Genomic DNA, 20,269 nt, shown 5'->3' with positions numbered 1-20,269 from the left:
GCACAAATGCAGAGCTAAGTGTTTCAAAATGATATGACTAAATGGAACTCGGAACCCAAGTGCAACAACACAGAAAAACCAAAAGTAAAGTATCATTATGGATAGTAACACCTTACATATTAAAAGGCCATTATCTCTGGAAAGAAGGAGAGGGAAAATAACTTGCTATGGTGTCCCTGTCAGAGGATTTTAGCCTCCTCATTTAGACTAACCGCATCAGGAGGCCTACRGAAAAGACACTTGATCCATTTATGGCAGAGAACTGCTGAGATGATGGATGCTGAAAAAACTGTTTACATGCCCTTAGGGATAGACAGTTCTGACAGAGAGCCAAGGCTATCTTAAAACAATTAAAAAAAGGTATTAACTATGAAATTGGTCATCATTAAACCAGTTACCATTTAGAAGTCAGGCTTTTAAAGCTGTGACCATAGCTGTAAATCACCTTCCCTACACATCCTGATAGTGTTATTATGGGGATGAGAATGTGGAGGAAGCTACCAGAGTACTTCCAGTTCACTTCATAATTCATTGTAAACATACTTCCCATCATGATCAATTCCTCAGGATTATTTTATTGTCARTAGATTACCCATAACTTGCAGACCCAGGCTTGCAATGAAACGAGAGAGCTCTTATCAATTTATGTCTGGGTCTGCTAATACTGTACACTCACTTGTGAATATGCAGGGAATTCCTTCCCACTCCATCTCCCTAGAGCATGGGGTAGTGGGTCTGCTMATTTAGCTGATTCAACACACACATTAACAGCACTGTTTGGGGTGCCAGTTCATTCATACCAAATCGAATCAGTGCCCAGCTGAAAATTCAGAYTCTACAAGCAATGGAATAATGTTGCACCTTACATTCTCAGAACAGACTCACATGGAAAAAGAAAGAGCTAAATCAAGTAAATCAAGTAAAAATTTAAAAATTTCTTAAATCAAGTAAAAATTTATTTTTGCAACCTTWATGTTATTTTAACATTTTATAATGTGCATGTCTCTCGACATAGGATTCTTTTCCCATCTTCAATATACAGAACTGTTTTTCAGTGGCAAGAACCTCTCATTCTCCAAATTTACAAACAGGGTTTTTCTTCTTATGTGGAAAGCAAACAAATGTGGGTACAAATCCTCTACCTGTGAAACTTTTCTAGCCTTTCTTACTCAAACCATTCAATCACAGAACACCTCCTTCTCTATCCCAAAGATTAAGTATCAAAATTGAGAACCACAAACCACTCCTTTTCTTCTGCTCCTTCCAAAAACTTTTCTCAGTAACCTTTTTCTTGCCTTGCAGTGGTCCTTTTCTCTGCATCACCCCTTCAAACTGCACCTTTATCTCCTAATAGCCTTTAGGCAAACATAATAATGGCCTCACCTTTCCCACTTACACCATGCCTTGCTTAACAGTGGGGGTGTAAGATTTTCCAGAACTACTCAGGTTTATTGTCGGTAGATTTTTGTTGAGTGTGTTAAAACTGTTCAGCATGAACTGCTAYAATGCATACTGGTACAAAATAAAAGGTCATTAGAGGCATCCTTCTTGCTATAAGAATAAAGTTTTATTAAATCCCAACACTTAAAGCATTTGTTATACCACAATTTACATATTTTCAAATCCATTGTATAATAATTATATMATAAATATAATTTCCACAAAGTGACAATACTATTACATTCTTCTATTAATTCTGACTATTTAACTCCTCTTCACCCCCCAATCAACTGGCCTTTTATAGGATGAAATATATATTCATTTAGCTAAATTCTCCAGATTAAATACATTATACACACGTGCACAGAATTTACAAAAAAAAATTTWAAAAAAWTACAAAATAAGCAGCACAGCAATTTTTCTTCATCTGGAATACTGAACACAGGTCTGCATTGTGCACATTCAAATCAAACTGGAAGATGTATAGAAAGAACCTTGAAGGACAGTTAAAGATTGCTGATTAGAGAGATTATAGAAACAGTTCATTCCTTTTAACAAACAGAAAGTTGATCTAGGATACTTTCCATTCATACTTAAAAAGCAAAAAAAGAAAAGGCTTTGAAGTGTTTTGGCACAGAAATAAAATATTTTAAGTAATAAGTAATCACCAAACAAACAACCTTTCAGAGGAACAGACACACAAAAAATGGGCAAGAACTAAATTACATCAGGAAAACGCAATAAATTTATGAAATGACAATATGACCATTCCTAAGAGGATGCATATCTGCTGCTGAAAGACCATGTAATTATCCTGTAAGAGAGGCACATACAAGTAATGACAAAATCCTGGGATGGAAGGACCCCTTCAGCTAGGTTTCTGCACACACTTGATCAGAATGAAGAGAGAAGTAAAAAGGGCAGGAAAAAAAAAAGTAAATAACACTAGGAATTCATTGAGAAACTGACACCATTTAAATCAGTCCCACAAATGGCACTGTTGAAGAAACTTGATTACAACTGTTAGTCTTCTCAATTTGGTAATAACACTCAGTGCATCAAGTGAAAAACAATCCTCCTGGACTACTGGCCTAGTGGGAATACTCCGCACCACTAAATGCAGAACACAGCTTTTAACTAAAGCCATATTGACAAGTAAACAGAAGGTTACAGGCTAGCAAAATTCTCTCTACATGAGACCATCTGACACTATGCCACTGACTGGGATAGTCAGTTGCCAAAAGCCCCAGAAGGATCCCACAAGGGCAGTGGGTAGTGTTGAATACACATGGAAACTTCAGGATACTTAAGCAGATATTATCACACAAGCATAAAAAAAAAAAAAAAAAGTTTACAAAATTATAGGTGGCAGGAAACAGAAATTATCTAATCTGGCAAGTAGAGAGCTTGGCTGATAAAGTGTTCAGTTTTCAGCCTAAAAGAGGACTGAAAACAAAAGGACTCTCCAACAATTCCACTGACCTTAAAAACMCATTTACAGTATTTCTCATTATTCCTGAGTAACAATGTAAGATGTTTGTACTGGAGAAAAGGATACAAAACCAGCCTAGCATTTAGAAACTGACTGGGGGAGGTCTAGAGTCAATGAAGTGAAACTTCAAAATTACACTTCCAGAAAAACTCAACWTTACAATATAGTACTTTTCAAACACACCCCCGCACATCTCCTTCAAAATGAGAACAGAAGCTGAGGAAAGAAACAAAGTGTTTATGGTTGTCTGCTTCAGGATGGCTCAGGAAGGCAGCAAAAGACTGAACACCACAGCTCTGGTCTTCCATCCTCAGTTTCCTGTGTGAGAACTGCTCTTTTATCCCATGGAACATGGGTCTGCCTGAGAGAAATCTGGGTACCACTGGGCAGAAAGGCAGAGCAAGGGAAAGCCTGTGGCTACAGCTGCAGACTACAGAGGCAGCATTCCCAGGCTCCAATTGTTTGGTATGTTTAATGCAGCAACAATGTGGTGAGGGAGGAGAGGAAGATGTGCAGTAGTAAAGTGTTTCATCAGCCTGCACAAAATTCACACATTATTTTACATCCTGGCTTTGTTATGAGAACACAAAGATACAGAAACAAGAATGTTTGTATCAATATTTTCTAATATCTCAATTTTCCCATAGTTATGTTAATTTATATTAAGACTTTCTATAAAAGACAGGAAGAAATCCTCYAGCTCTCATTATCCTGTACCAGCTACTCTGCTGTGTGTCCATCAGACAACCAGGACACTGACACACAAATGCTCTTAGGGAAGACACCTGCTGCAGAGTTTAGTCTCATTAAAAGAGGACATCATTTACTTGAGATATTARAGCCTTTAACAAATTTCAAGCATTAACCTATTTGCATTGTTTTCAAATAGCAGGTACGTCATTCTGTAAGAGAAAAATGACAGGAGAAATTATGCAGAAAGAACAAAATATAGAATGAAGACAAAAGACATTGAGTATTTCAGCTTTGGAATTAGTGCTTTATATCAGGAGGTATTGTATGCTCAGACAGCAATTAATTTTTAATTTTTTCTCATTTGTTTTTATTAGAGCTATTTTCAGTAAGTAATTTGTGCATGCCCAGCTATTCTGGGGAAAACGCCTGAGAAAGACAGCTACCTTCACCCTTTGGTGTCAGTCWTTTTAACTGGACAAAACTGAGCTTCAGAACTGATGTCTGGCAGCTTACTGTACTAGTAAGAAGCACACACTGGAAGCCCTGGTGCATGCTGCAGCCAGCAGGATAAAGATATGAAGCCTCAATTTAAAAAACCCCATAAACTATTCTTTTCCCATAACAAATCTGGCATGAGCCTTCTAGAGTTTACACACTCAGTGGGCACTCTTGCAGGCCTTTCTGCAAAATATGCTCAAGTGACCTCACTGCACAAGCTCAGAAGTTCACCTGCCTGAGATTTGATAAGGCAGCTGCCTGCTAGATAGCAAACAYCGAAACATGAAATAGCTGCAGGACACAGATATTATTTAACATGCACAGGACACACATTATCTCCATGACAYCAGTGTTATCTTCAAATGCAAAATCTCGATAATAAACTCAAAGACCTAWTTTTTTTAGTAGTTTAACATGCCCCAAATTTGTTTCATAGGCTCAAGATACAGTTAGTGTTTTCTGCTCAGACTTAACAGAACCTACTGAAGTTCAGCTCAACACATCTTCTCTGGCTTCCCTGACAAAGGATTTGCTTTTGTAGTAGAAGAGCCAATATACTGGCCAAAAAAAAAATAATTTATYAGTCTGTCAAATGGAAAACTCCTCAAGGAGAACGTAGAATTATCTCTGTTATTTCAGCTCTGCTGCCCAGCCTCATGGGTATTCCATAGTACATCGTCCCTGGGCTGACATAGACAAAGGTGTTCTGCCCAACTTTGTACAAGCCAACAAAGAACGGATTGAGAAGATAAGCTCCAGCATTCAGAGGGAAAATCTGCCCTCCRTGAGTATGGCCAGAGAGAATTAGATTAATGTCTGGACGCTCCTGAAGGGCCCACTTTGCAGCAATTGGCTGATGAGCTAAGAGCACTATTGCATGCTCACTGCTACAACCTCTGAGAGCTTTTTTCAGATCCATGCCATGTCCTGAGTAGCGCAACACATCTGCTTCAATGTCATCCACACCAGCCAGGCAGAACCAGTCAGAAGTGCTCTTTGGYGAAACAATCTTCACATTCTCGTTATGCAATGGCTGAATGTTAAATGATTTTAACAGCTCAAACCAGTTGCTAACATCTGAGGTGTAGTAYTCATGGTTTCCTGTGACAAAGTAAGTCCCCAAAGGGGAATCAAGTTCTCCAAGAGGCTCAACAGCAGGTCGTATGATCTTTGCCTCAGCRTCGGTCAGGTCCCCAACAATCACGGTGATATCTGGTTTTAGAGCTTTAACCATTCTCACTATCATGGCAAGCTTGGTCTTGCCAACTGTAGGCCCCAGGTGGATATCTGAAAGCAACACCACTTTCAGGTTATTCATTGTTGAGGGCAGCTTGTGAACTGGAATCTCCACTGAATTCACAGTAGGAGGCTGGGAAGCATTTAACAGCCCAACAACGGTCAGCACAACAGTCAGCAAGACTGCCAGAACTGGTTTCAGTGCTGTTCTGTTCTTGTTGCCAGTGCCTGCCTTAGTGCCTCTCCCAGCCAAGAACTTGTAAGCCTGCTCTACAGAGCCTAGGGTGAAGAGGAAAAAGATGAGAATAATATAGGCCCCSAGGCAAGTGTAGGCAGCTAAAGAAAAGAAATAGGGCTCTTCTGCAACAAGAAACAGCAATGTAAAGAAGCTTGAATGAGCCAAAGCWAGAAACATGAACACAGCTATTTTCCACAGCATGAAACAGATGGAGCTGGTAGCTGAAGACCTGGTGAACATGGTGACTGTGCTTCTCCAAACATGAAGAGATCCCATCAACATGAGTGTATTAGCAAACAGTGCCATTTGCAGCCTTAGAAGCCAGCGCCGTGTCCTGAAATCGAGTTTTTCCGCCAGGTAACTCCGCGATAGCATCATGGAGAAGAAAACCACTCCTGCAGCCACTGCAGCCTTTGCTTCAATGGGTAATTGCTTGAAGGAGATCATCTTTGCTTCCTGACYGTTCCCTTCTATTCAGCAGAAGTCTCCAGTAGTCAATAATGCAGTTATGAAGGGATGCCTTGGGTCAACAAAGCCTGCAACCAGGAACCAGTATGAGCCGCTTTAAAACATTACATACATTCCCTTTTTTCCCAGACTGCAATAAAGGACTGTTACTCTACATACTACACAGGATGCTGGGTCATGCAGAACCACTGTCATAAAGACACAAAGGAGATGTCGTGGAGTGAATCAGGCCACAAAAAAGATTGGATTCTGGAAGTCCCTTCCAAGCTCCCTGTCTGCCTCCCGAAATAATTTCTACCTCCCACGCCACGCTTTTTTAAAAAATGTTCTTTTCTCATTAGGACTTCCTCATGGTAGATGGCAACACATGTCAGAAGGGATACAATGAGTATTGGGAACAACCACTGTAGAATTTATAAATCCCATATGTGTTCTGGGACTAAATTGCTTCTGATACTAACTTAATACATGGTTTCTGTTCTTGCCAAGCAGTTGGCTCCACCTGAAAAGCAGGCATCACCCTACATCATTCTTACCAAATGCGAGAGGTACTACCAACATAAGCTACAGCAGCAGCAAAATCCCCTCTGGAACAGGTGCAACTGTGCTCCCAAAAACTGTAGATGATGTATCAGCAGATATCCTTGCCCGCAGTAGTGAATCAGATTTCTCCAAAGCCCTGAAAATCAGTAGGATCAGTGAAACTCATATTGTGTTTTGCTACTAGCTTCCAGCTCACTTCCACTACATGTACGGTTTCCAAGACTCAACGCCTGTTTTAGCATATCCTGGTCTAACAGGATACAACTAAGTTGAAAAGGGATTAAAACACCACCCAACTTGCTCCTTTAGAAGGGAGCACAGTCTAATGCATGTCTGCTCACAGACTGAAAACAAACAAGCAAGCACCACTTATGTTTGAACTGTACCAGAATTCCCTGGTTTGCTCTTATTTTGCTCAGTCACAGTGTTTCTACTAATGCTCAGGTTGCATATTTCTATTTAAAAAAAAATCTATTGTTTTATTTTAATTGTAGATAAAAAAAGTTCGGACCGTCTTTCATAACATACAATACAGATCATGTCTGGCGTAACAGTCCCATAATAGCATACACTTGTTTTTAAAATACTTCCTGTCCCTCAATCCACACAGAAAAAGCTAGCAATCATTACAGTCAAAAATARCTCAGAAATAGGGCATAAAAGCAGCCTTGTAGAGCTCAGCAGTAAGCCTGAGCCCAGAAGACTGCAAACCCCAGTTTGACAGGTTGCTTATCTGCTGCATGTACCTTCCCAAGCTAATTTAAAAGAATATTAGCACCTCTGTGATGACAGAACCCTGAGCTACTGTAACGACYAGACCAAATTTTAAAGACACCTTCCGTCATTGCTTGTGTCATGGGACTGTGGGTCGATAAGAGAAATTGTGCATGCCAGCTGCAGTTCCCCAAGCCCTCTCAGTTGTTACTAAACTATTCTTGAGAAATAGTGCTATTTTACACATATGCCTTTACAGAAAATACACAGAGCTAGGAAGATCAGAGCACAAGAAATGCCCTACTGATTCAATCAAGTCCATAGGTCATCTACACACTAGGCAATATTCTGCCTGGACAACAGCAATCAGAAAYGCTGTTTAAAGAAAGGACAGACCACTAAATGCTGTTAGTGGTCTGCTCCCTCATGCTCCGTCAGCTGACAAAGCTGTTACACTAGGGATGTTAGAGGGCAAAATCCTTGCATAGTCATTTCTGGACCTTTATGAACCTGATGTATTTAAATTTGGCAAATCCATTTCTTTTCCTAATCTGTTAAGTACCCTCTGCTTCTACAACCTCCCATGGCAGCAAATTCTTGAAACTACGTATTTTTACAATACTTTATCTGTTTGAAACTAACCTATTAAATCCCCCCAAAATGCTAATCGTACCAAATTTGATGAGTATTGGCTCTCTATTCCTCTTACCTGCCACCTTCAAAATTTTGGAACAACCTCACCCCTCAGAGACCATACTAACCGTGACCCAATCTTCCCTTCCATAAAAGTCTCAGATTATGTTGTTCTACTTTTCATACACCTCTATCCACCTGTGCCCCCATCCAACTGCAACATCCACCAAGGTAACAGTGACACTCTGCCTCAGACTCGAGGCATAAACCACGAGAACTGCGGAGACCGACGATTTGTCYTTAGGCTGTGGTACGGTATCCCCCGGGACAAGGCGGCTACAACAGAACCGATGCAGAACAGGAAAAACCCCTTTCCCTCCTCTCACGCAGCACAGCACAAGTCAAGTTTTCCCACGGGATCTGCCAGCAGTGCCGGTACCGGTTCCCCACCGCCCCGGCTTGCCCAGCGAGGCCTCCACGCTTCCCGGGCGTGCAGAGTCCAGGCTGGCAGCACCGCTCCGGCCACCGGGGCAGCCACCGCAGCCATCATCCCTGAGAGCGGCACCGCCACCCTCCCTCAGCACCAGCCGGGAGAGGGGCACGGAGCCCTCCCTGCTCCGGCCCCGGGATCTCCCCCTCGGCGCAGCCACAAGCCTGGCACCCGCGCCCTGCGCGCCGTCCACGAGCCCCGAATCGCTCATGGTTTAAAAAAGGACCGAGGCGAAGCGCCTTCCTCCGGCGGCGGGAGGAGGCCCCAGCCAGCCCTCCCTCGGCCACGCCAGCACCCCGCGCCCTCCAGAGCCGCCCCCCGCTGCCCCGGGTGCTCCWGGCGGAGGGGGAGGCGAGGCGGGCACTCACCGCCGCCCGGAGGAGCGCGGCCAGGGCGGCCAGCGGGAGCAGGAGCCGCAGCATGGCGGGCGGCAGCCAGGAAACGGCGGCGTCAGCTGACGGCTCCGCCGGGAAACGGCCGGCGCACAACAAGCATCCCCCCTCCTCCTCCTCCTCCTCCTTCTGCTCCCTCCCCACCGGCACCCACGGCAGCGGCGCTCCACCTCTCGGAGCCCGGCCTCCTCCTGCTCTCGCTTCCCGGGACACCCCCTGGGCGGCCCGTCCTGTGCCTGAGGCGATGCGGCTYGCTGCGCTGCTTCCCGTGTTAAAGCACTGTCACGCACTTTCAGGAGCTCACAGCAGGCTTTTGGATACAGCCGCCAGTACTGAATACATCCAGAGATTTCTCCCACACAAAAGTTTCCAGGAATGAAAGGTCTTGCTGAGCTTTACSTGCCTTGGGCAGCCCATCATCCTGACCGGATGCACTGGGCCTGGGTGCTCTCCTTGCCGTGTTAAAGCGCTCTTTTGGGAGCCCAGCGCTGAAATCAAGATACACCCTCTAATGCCGAGTACATCTCCAAAGATTGCTCYCAMAYAAAAGATGCYRCGACAGAAAGCTGGTTCTRTTCTTCARCCTCCACTGATCAGACCATCATCTGCAGCACCACACTCCGGCCCAGTTCCTCTGGACTTGCCCCATTTCCCCAGAGGAATGATARAAGACCCACCTCTGCCATCCTGGCTGGGCAGAAAGGCCTCACACACCGCCAGCCACGCCAAGGAGAGGGAAGAGGGTTCTCCCAACCCACAGGACAGCTCCAGAGGTGCGGATGGCTGTGGAACAGAAGGAAGATGGGGAGGTGGCTCTACACTCATGCAGCTAATRCATTCCATCCATGCAGCTAATTTCCACCTCATGGGCAAGGATGCTTCGGAAAGGGGATGACAAAGTGCAGGATCAAGGAGGGGATGGAGGGAAGGAAGGGAATGGAGTTACCAGAAAAACCCAACAAAACCAAAATGGAAAGAGGCATTTTTCCAATGGACCTCAATAACTAGTTCCCAGAGCAGSCTGAAATTTGCTAATTTCATATCCAGAGCTGAAGTTTTGCTGGCACTTTTYCKCCTATCAGCAGAGATGTAAAACTTGATTGTTCCTTGGTTGTTGTGCCAAAGAAAGTCACAAATCATTCCTTTGCCCACAAGACCCTCTCTTAACAAGCAACGAATCAAGGGGGGCACSTTTCCCAGTAAGTTCCCTTGGTATCTGTACCAAGAAGTAGAGGTTTTTGAGGAATCTTATGGACCTGTTTTATCAGCTGAGTTGATTTACAAGTACTTCTTAGTTGCTTAAAGACTAATTTGTTGGTGTTGTCATCCTGGCTGGGTGGCCTGTAGTAGACTTCTGCAATGGCATCTGCTTTGTTTGTTTGTCCTTTAATCCTTACCTGGAGGCTCACTTATGCCAGTGATGGTGCATCTCTGGGGCTGAGCCAAGCTCCTCTTGTTTGTTTCTCATGCTGTGTGCAGAAACATTTTGAATGCAGTTCCTTGTACCCAGTGCCTTGTGTAGCCAACTAAGGATCTCACTGATGCAGTCTCTCAAACTCTGGTTGCCATTCTTGTGCTCATCCCTGGCGAGCCTTGTTTTATCCCTTTCCMCTGCACACTTCTGCAGGCAAACACTCAGGAGCTAAAAATCAAAGTATGAACCAGCCTACAATGTGAATAAAAAGCCAGTGTTTCGCCTAAAATAGTAGTTGGACCTGAGATATGTCAAGTTTTTATATCCCTTGAGAACAGATGCAGCCAAAAGAACATTTACTCTAAAATGAATATGCCAAACCAGGCAAGCAGGCCCAGRCAGCTTCCAAKTCAATTAAGAATATWCAGMACAGGAATATGAAGACCTGACAGGAATGGGAATATTTAACACCAGCCTTTGGAGTCTGGTTTGTCTGTTCTCACTTGACAACACCTCTGTGTAAGGAGCTGCTGCTGACATGGCTCTGTACAGGAATTGCTAAATTGCTAATTGCTAAATTTGCCTTGCCAGCAAACAGGAATTGGGTTCACAGAAATATGTATATATATTTTGTGGTAGAAACTAGAAACTGTGTATCTTCAGTACCTAGACTTTAAACCTGTCCTTTTTTTTTGTGGAGAAATATTGCTACACTTAGGGTAATGTAAATAACACTCTTTTTCTTTCAAGCTCTGTGTTTGCAACCTATCCCCACAGCCAAAGCTAAGTGTTTTTCCAGCTGTTGTTAAGAGTTCACCTGGGCCAATAATTTTTTATGATGGATGTTCTAATTACTAGGTTCATTCAGAGAGTTTTCAAGCTGTTTTTTTACTTTAACTCTCCACCTTTACTTTAACTCTCCACCTTTAACTCTCCTTTCTGAAGAGAAGGAAAAATTTAATGACTGTGTACTCATGCGGGAAATAGGAATAAGAAGACTCTTTCGTTTGCTCAGTATGGAAATCCCCGGGAACCTGTGTGTTGTCTGAATAGTAAGAAAGTACCCTGGCTGAAATTGCAGTTAGAGGCATTGATCTCATGGAGTGCAAATATCCTCCTCATAGGCGACAGTGAATTGCATTCACAGCCTCTCCTAAGCAACCACTGGAGGAGTTATTGAACCTCTGAAACAGGTGCTTGGAATGAAGCAGTATAATGTCCTCCTTTTATCTAAGGAAAGGAAAACAGGTACGTTGAAGAGATTTACTGCAAACCCAGTGCAGTTTTCACTGTGAATAAAAGTAAACTTCTTGGCCAGGCTCAGAAGAGGGTAGAACCCCAAGTTTTGTTCTGTTTCTGTAGTCTTTCCAGCACCTGGTCAGCACATCAAGCTAAGTACTTCTCTGTCATTAATATGTGCAATAAATGAGAAGTTTTAAAAATCTCTCGAAATTGTGCTTCATATTAAGCACCCCGAAGTTAAAAAGAAGGTGTGAAAGAAGTGCCGGTGATTTTAATTTTCTCACTGTAAACAAAAACAAAAAACAAAAAAACAAACAAAAAAAACCCACCAAAAAAATTAAAAAAAAACCAAAACCTAAACCAAACCCAGAAAACAAACAAAAAACCTAAACAAAAACAAACAAACAAAAGGCGTTTTGCTTGTAAGTTCTCTTGATGATCATGAAAGCAATATGTGTCTAAGGAAAACAGATGCTTAGTTTTGCATCGATATGAGCTATGGGGAAATCACAAGTTATGTCACAATGCATGCTGGTATTGCAAGAACTGACTGCATTGTCTATGGTTTGCCTTTAAAGGAATTAACAGTGCATGGCATTGAGTGAGGATACAAATAAGGAACCAGTTTGGCAGAAATTTGGTAAGAGGACTGGTGTTCACTGTTCTTGCTTCTGTTCCCCCTCCCAGGGGCAAAAAAGCTGCTGTTGTCAGCAACATTCTCTTGACAAATGGCATGTGGTAGAAGAGTAATGAACTGGATGAGCAGCTGTCCTTGTTCTGGTCTGAAGGATTTATCTGCCCTGGGGACTTTTAGTGCAGTGGGGCTGTGTTAAGTGGTGAGTTAAATTATACTTATTACCTTGCTTCCAGGGAGAATTAAATAAGTCTGATTAAAGTCACTTGAATCCTGAATGTGAGGGCTCAGATTCATGAAGGAGAGACCAAAGGATGTGAAAATCCTTTGCATCAGAGGCTTTGCCCAGGGCATGCCTTTACCCAGTGCAGTTAATGTAGACCTCCAGATGCTGAATCAGCTTGGATTGTACCAAGGGCCAAACTAGCTTGTTTTAAGGAAAATTACCTTGAATGCACTGTAAGGAAGCCATTTGCAAGCTGAGAGTAACTCATTCCTGAGCCCAGAGACTACTGCTGTGCTTTCACACCTGTGCTTTCCTTAGCAGATGCCCTGGAGTTTGGCTGAGAGCTGTTCCCCCACTTCTGTTTTCCTACTGGAGGGCCCAGGTGGTGAGAGGCCAAGTGCCACACAGTGGTATCATCATACAAACCTGTGTCTGTTTCAGGAAGGATGACAACTAATTATTAGAGATATGCAGACACCTTAGGGAAGATTTTGCTGTTGAGTGTGAAGCATCCTGGGCTCCTCTCCCTTGGAAGGAGACGCCATGTTGCTGACATGAGCATGGTGCCAACTAATGGCAGAGCCCAACCCAACCTAGCCAGAATAATTTTCTCCATAACTGGAGCTGAGCCTGAACTGTGATTTAGAAATTTCCTTGAARTGTGAGTCAAATGAGCATTGGTCACAGCTGAACACCATCAATAAAGCAAAACCCTGTGGTGCTCAGACTTTCTGCAGAGAGGGGAACTTAAATCAGCATCATTTGCATGGCAGCATAGCAGAAAGAAGACATAAGATGTGCAAGTTCATACATTTATTAACCACTTCTCACTGCCTTCCTCTTCCAAATCTTTCCTGCCACACTCTTCTGGATGGTTGTCACATAAAGATATGCCACCATATGAAGTAGGGACTTCATGTGGCTGCCTGCAGTCCTGCCCTGGAAATCCCCACTTTCTGCAGCAGAAATAGCCTTGCCTTTCCTCTTGAAGGTGGCAYACTTCTGTTTTGTTCCATTTTGCTGTTGCTTGCAAAGCATCTGGTATTGCAGGGTATGACACAGACCCTGTGATCCTTGCTCCTGCAGATCTTGCTGTGCCTGTGGGTCAACCTGGAGTGGGCAGGACTAGACCTGGCCACTCACTCCTGTCCCAGCCTCCCAAGAAGACACAGGTGGCTTCACAGAGGGACAGTTCTTGTTCAAGGATATCTTTTTCCCCAGTGAAAGCTTTTTGCAGGAGCCTAGGAGCATCCTCTGATTCTCCCTGTGTTAAATGATGCACRTAAGCAGAAAAATTATATGAGACATTGTCCCTTTGCTATCAAAGAGCTTTCCCAGGAAAAAACAAAACTAAAAAAAAAAAAATTAAAAAAAAAAAGATATTGCCACCTGTGTTCAAGCCATCTAAAATATGAAAACCACAGTGCAATTAGTCTGTGACACATCTAATCAGGCTGGGGCTCTGGGATCAAACACACACCTTAATCACAAAAAGCTCAAAGGTTAATTGTAGGTGCAAAGAGCAAACATCACATGCGCAGWATGACTGCTGGGTGCCACATCCAGGCTGGCTCCCCTAGAGAAACTGTCCCAATGAGTCCCCCCACTCCTCCACTATTCATGTCTCTCTTTCCCATGAGCAGCCTCCATGGCTGGAAAGGAGACTGAAAGGAAAGGAAAGGAAACTGAATTACAGGTCACCTTCCCCCGCCACCAAACTGTCCCAGTTACAATAATTTTGTTTGCGGTTTAAGATAGGTGTGAGAGCTAGAAGAAAGTAACATTAAAAAGCCCCCTGGGGATCCACAGGTCTGCATCCTTCAGAACACACTGCAGTAACATGTTAGAAGTGGCTTCTGGGGAGAAATCAGGAGCTTGCTGACTGTCTTCTGTTAGCCACAGACAGACACAGGTGCTTTTAGTCAGCCCACAGTGAGCAGCCAGGGGGAAGTCAGAGCATGAACATGGGCCATTTCCCCATGGAAGAGGTTTGGCTCCGTCCAACTTCTGCTGTGGTGAGAGGTTTGRCTCTGCAAGGTGACCTCTCGGTTACATGACCTGCTTTTGAAAGGGTCTGAAGGGAAGGTCTRTGCTACTTGAAGATCCCCCATAGCTCTCATCCACCTTGCGTTGTCACTGGGCTTCATTCCCAGGCACTGTCACAGACAGGCTGGTGCAGGACATGTTAAATACTTAGGTACATCTGTCCTCCATCAAGCCCACCAGGCTCAGGTACCTTTTGTGATGGGAGGCTGACTAGAAAAGCAATCTGCAGAAAAAAAGAACCCAATATTTTCTTGTTTACTGGGGCATAATGGTCAGCTTTGCAGGCCAACAGCAATGAGCACTCTGCCTAAACTCACAGATAAGAAAGAGAAGTTGCAGGCAGAGATTAATCACTTGCTGTACAGGATGCAAATATTTRAGACTGCAAACTACTACTAAAGCCAGGTACTTTTCCTTCTTAGTTGCTAGATAATTTAAGAGATGCATTTCATTTTTTTCTCATTAATGTTTTGGAAGATACAATGCTTTTTTACATGTTCACACTGSGGAGTCTACAGCTTCTTAAAAATGAGCTTGCAGTGTGACTGTAGTACATCAAAAGACTTAATCAGCCTAGTACTACAGAGAAGCTGAAGACCTAATGTAGGCTAAATGTAAATTTGTAAAATGGAAATAGCTGAATAATTCAAATCAGCGACACCAATTTCTGTGTGGTTTTTTTGTCTTCCGGCCAGAGGTTTTTCGAAGAGTTGAGGTTTTTATTAAACGTAGAAGAAGAAGTATGAGGAAAAGAGTCCAGTCCTGCTTCAGAGTTGTTTCAAATCAGTTGTTTTCCCTCATTCTTTCCTCTCCTGGCTACAGAGCTTCCTTCAGGACTGAGGAGCGATCTGGCTGAAGATGGCAGCTGCAAGTGTAGTGAGTATACAGCTATGTCACTGTTCATCTCCTTTTCCTTCCCTCACTCTTTGCCTCTATCAGTTTTCTGCCTCTTTTGAGCCCCTGGTACCATCCCAACATAGCAGCAACATAGACTTTTTCTCCACCTCTTTCCAAGTTGGGCATTTTGAGTTTTGTTATGTATTTGAAGTCAAGCAAGCCATTTGTTGAGTGATCTGACAGAGATAATGCTTTCACCAGCCCTTTTAATAACTGAAGTTGGCTGGACGTAGTGAAACTGAACTTTTGTAAAGAGTTTCTTACTCAATGGGTCATTTTTGTAAGTCTKTGCTGTGCTGCACACTTCAAGCAACCTGAAGCACAGTGTTGCACTTTCTTATTGAAATGGAATATTTTAGGCATCTTCAACTGCATCTGATGGAGAGGGGCAAATRTATTCTTTACTGGCCTTCTCCACACAAATTTACTAGATGTCCTATTGCAGGTCACACATCCTGGAAAGAGTAGCCTGCATTACTACAGGAATGATAGTATGATGCTGTCCCTGAGTGAAAATGCAGTGAACAGCACAGATTTCATGTGCAACAAGGGGCAGGCCAGGCAGTTTGCTCAAGCCTTCCTGCCAGTGTTTTTCTGGCTCATCTTYGCTGTGGGCACAGTGGGGAACGCCTTGGTTGTGCTCGTCTATTGCAAATACCACTTCAGGAGGAGTCTGGTGGATCGGTACCTGCTGCACCTGGCCATTGCTGACCTCCTGCTCCTATTCACCTTGCCCTTCTGGGCCAAGGCTGCTTCTGATGGATGGGTCTTCAAGGACTTCATGTGCAAAGTCGTCAACAGCTTGTATAAGATCAACTTCTATGGCTGCAGCTTGCTTCTAACCTGCATCAGCTTTGAGAGGTACATCACTATTGTCCAAGCAATGAAAGCGAAAACTTGTAAGCGAAGGTGGCTCCTGCGCAGCAGGCTCATGTGCCTGKCTGTCTGGCTGATATCCGTGAGCCTGTGCATCCCAGAAATCATTTACAGCCAGAGCACACAGGTGGGGGACGTAGCAGTTTGCAAAATTACGTACCCGCCAAACGTCAGTGTGAGCTTCAGAGTTACGGTCCTGGCCTTGAAAGTCATCATAGGATTCTTCCTCCCGCTCCTTGTCATGGTTATTTGTTATGCCTTTATCATCAACACCCTCCTACAAGCTAGAAGATCCCAGAAGCAGAAGTCGCTGAGGATCRTCATCATGATCATCACTGCTTTCCTCCTGTCTCAGTTCCCATACAATATTGTTTTGCTGGTGAAAGTCATCAACACYTACACTGAGGTGGTGCACAGTTGTCAGGCTGCCAGCCAGCTGGACATTGGGCTGCAGGTCACCCAGAGCATTGCCTTYCTMCACAGCTGCCTCAACCCYTTCCTCTACGTCTTTGCTGGTGAGCGGTTCAGGATGGCTCTGTGCAGGATGATACAAAGCTGTGGCTGCTGCTGGAGCAGGGGCCAGGAGCACTCCTCTGCCTGTGACAGCCAGGAGCACAGCTCAAACTGGTCCTTTGCCAGGCTGGGGAGGCGGMGGGTGAGGAACTCCCTGATTCTCAACACTCACTTGACCTCCTCTGTCATGTCCCCTCCTTGCAAAGTCATCTTGTAAGTTAGTCCTCACCCTTTCCTCTCCAGAGAAGTACRAAACTCTTTGGAAACCACCTGTGTACTCCAAAGATTATCCCAGAGAAGCGGGATGGGTTGGGGGCCTGTCCTTTTTGTGCAGGACCCAACTGTGGGTTGATGGCTTGGAGGACAGAAAACCTTTGGTGGAGGGCAGCAAAATGGAACSATACTTGCTATAAACAGAACTGATAGAAGCCCAAAGCCATCTCTGTAAACAGCTGGTCCGTCTGCAGCTCAGACCACAACCCAAAATAACAAGTCTCACAGGGAAGTGACAATCCCAGCTATGGCGGCAACAGAGGCAGATGAGGCAGGAGAGGCAGATGAAGCAATGCTGTCCATTGGCAGCAGCAGGAGGGGGTTCAGCCCTTGTTTGCTGTCAAACCTGATACCAGGCTCCCCTGTTGAAGTGACCTGACTCGAGAGCCCTGCCAGATTCCTACACCAGGAAGGAGAACAGCCTTTAGTTCCAACATTGGTTTGTTGCTGTGAAAATATGCTGTTCTATGTGCCTGGGCAAATGCATAGGCATCTCTCTCTGCAAAGAAAAGCCAATTGTTTGTGTACWTGAAGTGGTCATTGCAGAATATAAGCTGTCTTTCTCCTGTATTTTMGCTTTGTGATATTAGGTGCAATGGCTCCTATTTTGATACTGGAAACAAATCACCCCTCACAATAAAAAGTTAAGTTCTTCAGAGACATTGAGTTGTCTGTCCCAAGKATATTTGCTGTATGGTGCAAAGCTGTCATAAACCAGAACACAAAACCCAAATGCTTCGTGCAACTGACCACTAGTTATGCACTGATATCTTTGGAAAATATAATGAACCTAGTGCCAGTAAGACAGAGAGTAATAAAGCATCAAAGCCAATGAAATTTGGGCTGAGACATCAGATTGGCAGAGGCTGCAGTTCCCAACAGGGGTGTGCTGTAATGCACCCCACAGCCTGACTCCACAGGGCATCATTTATCTGTTCCCCCTCACAGGGCCATGGCATTGCCCACCTGCCAGCAGCCTGCACTTCCTGGTCTTCAATTGCAGGTTGTAGTGCTCAGGAGGCTTTGTTTTGAATAATCTCATTTAACCTGGTTTGCTTTCTGCTAATGAGCTCTTTCAGGGAAAAAGGGGTTTCATTGTGAGTTTATCATTAAAACGTGTTGATAAGCAAGAGCTTTCTGCAAAGTTTGGTGGTGCTTTTCTAGCAGCACCCCTGGGCAGATGGAGTTGAAATTTCACATACATTTATTAGGATTTTTTTTTTACCTTTTCCTCAGGAATATAAATTGTCAAAGATGTACGTATTTTTTTCTGTATGTGGAAGAAGGGTTTGTGAGGTTTTTGCGATTTGTGCTCAGCAAACAGAAGCTGAAATTCTGTTAAATAAACTGCCACGTACACCAAGGAGATGAACTGGTTGTTAAATAAACTGCCACTAACACATACACCAAGGAGATGAATGGGTTGTTTCTTGCCCACACACCCTTCCCATTTTGGATCCCTATACATAACCTATTTGCAATCACAGCATTTATCCCTCTCAAAAGAGGCCAAAAGAAAACTTTGCTAAGAGGGTTTATTYCACATATCTAACCCTTGGGTTTGGAAGCCACAGCTGAGAACCCTGCAGGCACCAGAGCAGGTTTGGGCACCTGAGGTGAGGGGTGGCAGGGCACATTTCTCAGGGCAGGGGAGAAAGGAACACACTGGGGGCAGATGCTTCCCCACAGCAGCTCAGCTGCACTACCCCTTCCTGAGACTGGGGGTGACAGTGCTCCTACACAGAGGGTTCTCCTGGCCCCCAAAGAACCCTTGAGTTGTGCAAACAAATAAGTGTGCAAACCTTAGCTSCTGCAAGCTCCTCTTCCCTGCCAGCATCTCACCAGCTCCAGGAATTTGAACTTCGTGGCCATCTCACAGAAAGTAAAGCTTCTTCAGTCCTCAAAACACAGTGGGAAATATTCATGCTCAATCAGCAGGTGAAACTGCTGAGGGTGGTGAAACGGCAATGAACTTGCAGCAGTTTGGGTGACAAAGTTGTTGTCCCTGGGTCATGCACATCCTGCTGTGAGTCAGGCTGCTCCCATCACTGCYGAGGGGAGCTGGGGGCTCAGCCTCCCTGGGGGCAATTTTCTCTCTTGGGGTTTGTTCCACCACAGCTGCYTGTGGTCCAGCAGCTGCTGGTGACTCCCCAGGCTGCTCTCACCACAAACTYGGGGGGAAGCTGCCTCTCTGTGCCMCTCTGGYTGCAGCCTCATCACCAACCCTTGTTGTTGGTCAGCACACAGCAAGGACTCAGTCACGGTGATGTTTTCTGCCATTACTCCCTTTTCCATCTCCTGGGGGCCTCTGTCTTCCAGCAGCACAGCTCCTTGTGGTCAAGCTCTTCTTGGGCTCCTCTGTCCCWCTGCCCTGATGTTTTACTTTGATTTATCCTACCACAATCCCTTTTGTGTCTCACTAGGTGTCCCCAGCCTTCACCTAATGCTCTCTCCCAGGACTGGAGGTTTTCTCACTGGCAAAGAGTATTGTGTCCCCTGCCCCGTGGTCCCTCACATATCCCATGGGACTCTGCTCATGCCTTACCCACAGCTCTAGCAGGATGGTCACGGAGCAGTTGCTGGAAGTCCTGGGAGAGGCCTGAGATCTTCCATAGCTTTGCACYCCACCCCTCTTTTTAAGGCCATTTTTTCCTATATGTTCCCAGTTTTGGGCTGTCACTCTTCTTTGAAGGGGCAGCTGGACTTGCCTCTGTTCCAAGTGCTGCATTGTCTCCACAGTGCAGGCAGTCACGTAGCACAGCATCAGCCTGCTTGTGGTACAAGAGGGGGAAGCTGCGAGAGCCCATGAGAAACTTTCACTCTCTGCAGGCAAACCTGCCTRCCTGGTGCCTGCTCCTGCCTGAAACAGAGACATCTTTATGGAAGTGCCTTTTTCAGAGAGCAGGAAAGTGACAGAAGGGTGTGAGAGTACAGGAATTATTATTATATTTGGACTTCAAAGCATCCCTGTGACACTTCAAGGACTAATGCAGAGGATACCACTCTCTTGTGGCAGCTTCACAWGGTCCCCCCACAAAATATTACCCTGTGTGTGCCAAGGCCTGTTCTTGGGGCACAAACTGAGAAATATAAGGCAGAAATAGGGTTGGGAGAGCCTTTCCCCTAGCCCCAAGGGAGGAGGTATGACCCAGTATGGATAAAAATGTATTATTGGAGATGCACAGAAAGACTTCCAATGGCTCCAGCCTCTCCTGCAGAGCTGAGGTACAGCAAGGTATGGTCACTTATGTATTGGGTATACATAGAACTCACTCTCTGCAGGTTCCTTGAACTGCTGATTAGGCTTTGCT

The 20,269-nt window shown here is 44.7% G+C and overlaps 3 protein-coding genes across 4 annotated transcripts in view; 1 reads left to right on the top strand and 2 right to left on the bottom strand.

Moving 5' to 3' along the window:
• Window positions 1–8,970, bottom strand: part of GLB1 (galactosidase beta 1) — a 42,242-nt gene extending 33,272 nt beyond the window's left edge. Inside the window, exon 1 of the mRNA XM_057377296.1 lies at window positions 8,814–8,970. Coding sequence (XP_057233279.1) covers window positions 8,814–8,867 — 54 coding nt within the window. The 5' untranslated portion in view covers window positions 8,868–8,970. The remainder of the gene's footprint in view (window positions 1–8,813) is intronic.
• Window positions 1,060–8,877, bottom strand: TMPPE (transmembrane protein with metallophosphoesterase domain). Of its 2 annotated transcripts, XM_057377297.1 has the most exons (3): window positions 8,814–8,874; window positions 6,602–6,744; window positions 1,060–6,133 (listed from the first exon to the last, which is right to left on the bottom strand). In XM_057377297.1, the coding sequence occupies exon 3, from the start codon at window positions 6,042–6,044 to the stop codon at window positions 4,728–4,730; it is 1,317 nt and encodes a 438-aa protein (XP_057233280.1). In that variant the 5' UTR covers window positions 6,045–6,133; window positions 6,602–6,744; window positions 8,814–8,874; the 3' UTR covers window positions 1,060–4,727. The 2 variants fall into 2 exon arrangements, with proteins under 2 accessions (XP_057233280.1, XP_057233281.1); XM_057377298.1 differs by lacking the exon at window positions 6,602–6,744 and having other exon boundaries at window positions 8,814–8,877.
• Window positions 8,866–17,147, top strand: CCR9 (C-C motif chemokine receptor 9). Its single transcript, XM_057377294.1, has 2 exons — window positions 8,866–9,166; window positions 15,728–17,147. Exons 1-2 carry the CDS (start codon window positions 8,866–8,868, stop codon window positions 16,900–16,902), a joined length of 1,476 nt encoding a protein of 491 aa, XP_057233277.1. The 3' UTR covers window positions 16,903–17,147.
• Window positions 17,148–20,269: the final 3,122 nt, after the last annotated feature.

Source organism: Malurus melanocephalus, unplaced genomic scaffold (assembly GCF_030028575.1).
Source record: "Malurus melanocephalus ecotype Western Australia unplaced genomic scaffold, MMel_1.1 scaffold_309, whole genome shotgun sequence".
Classification (NCBI taxonomy): domain Eukaryota; kingdom Metazoa; phylum Chordata; class Aves; order Passeriformes; family Maluridae; genus Malurus; species Malurus melanocephalus.
This window is presented reverse-complemented; position numbering and strand designations above follow the sequence as displayed.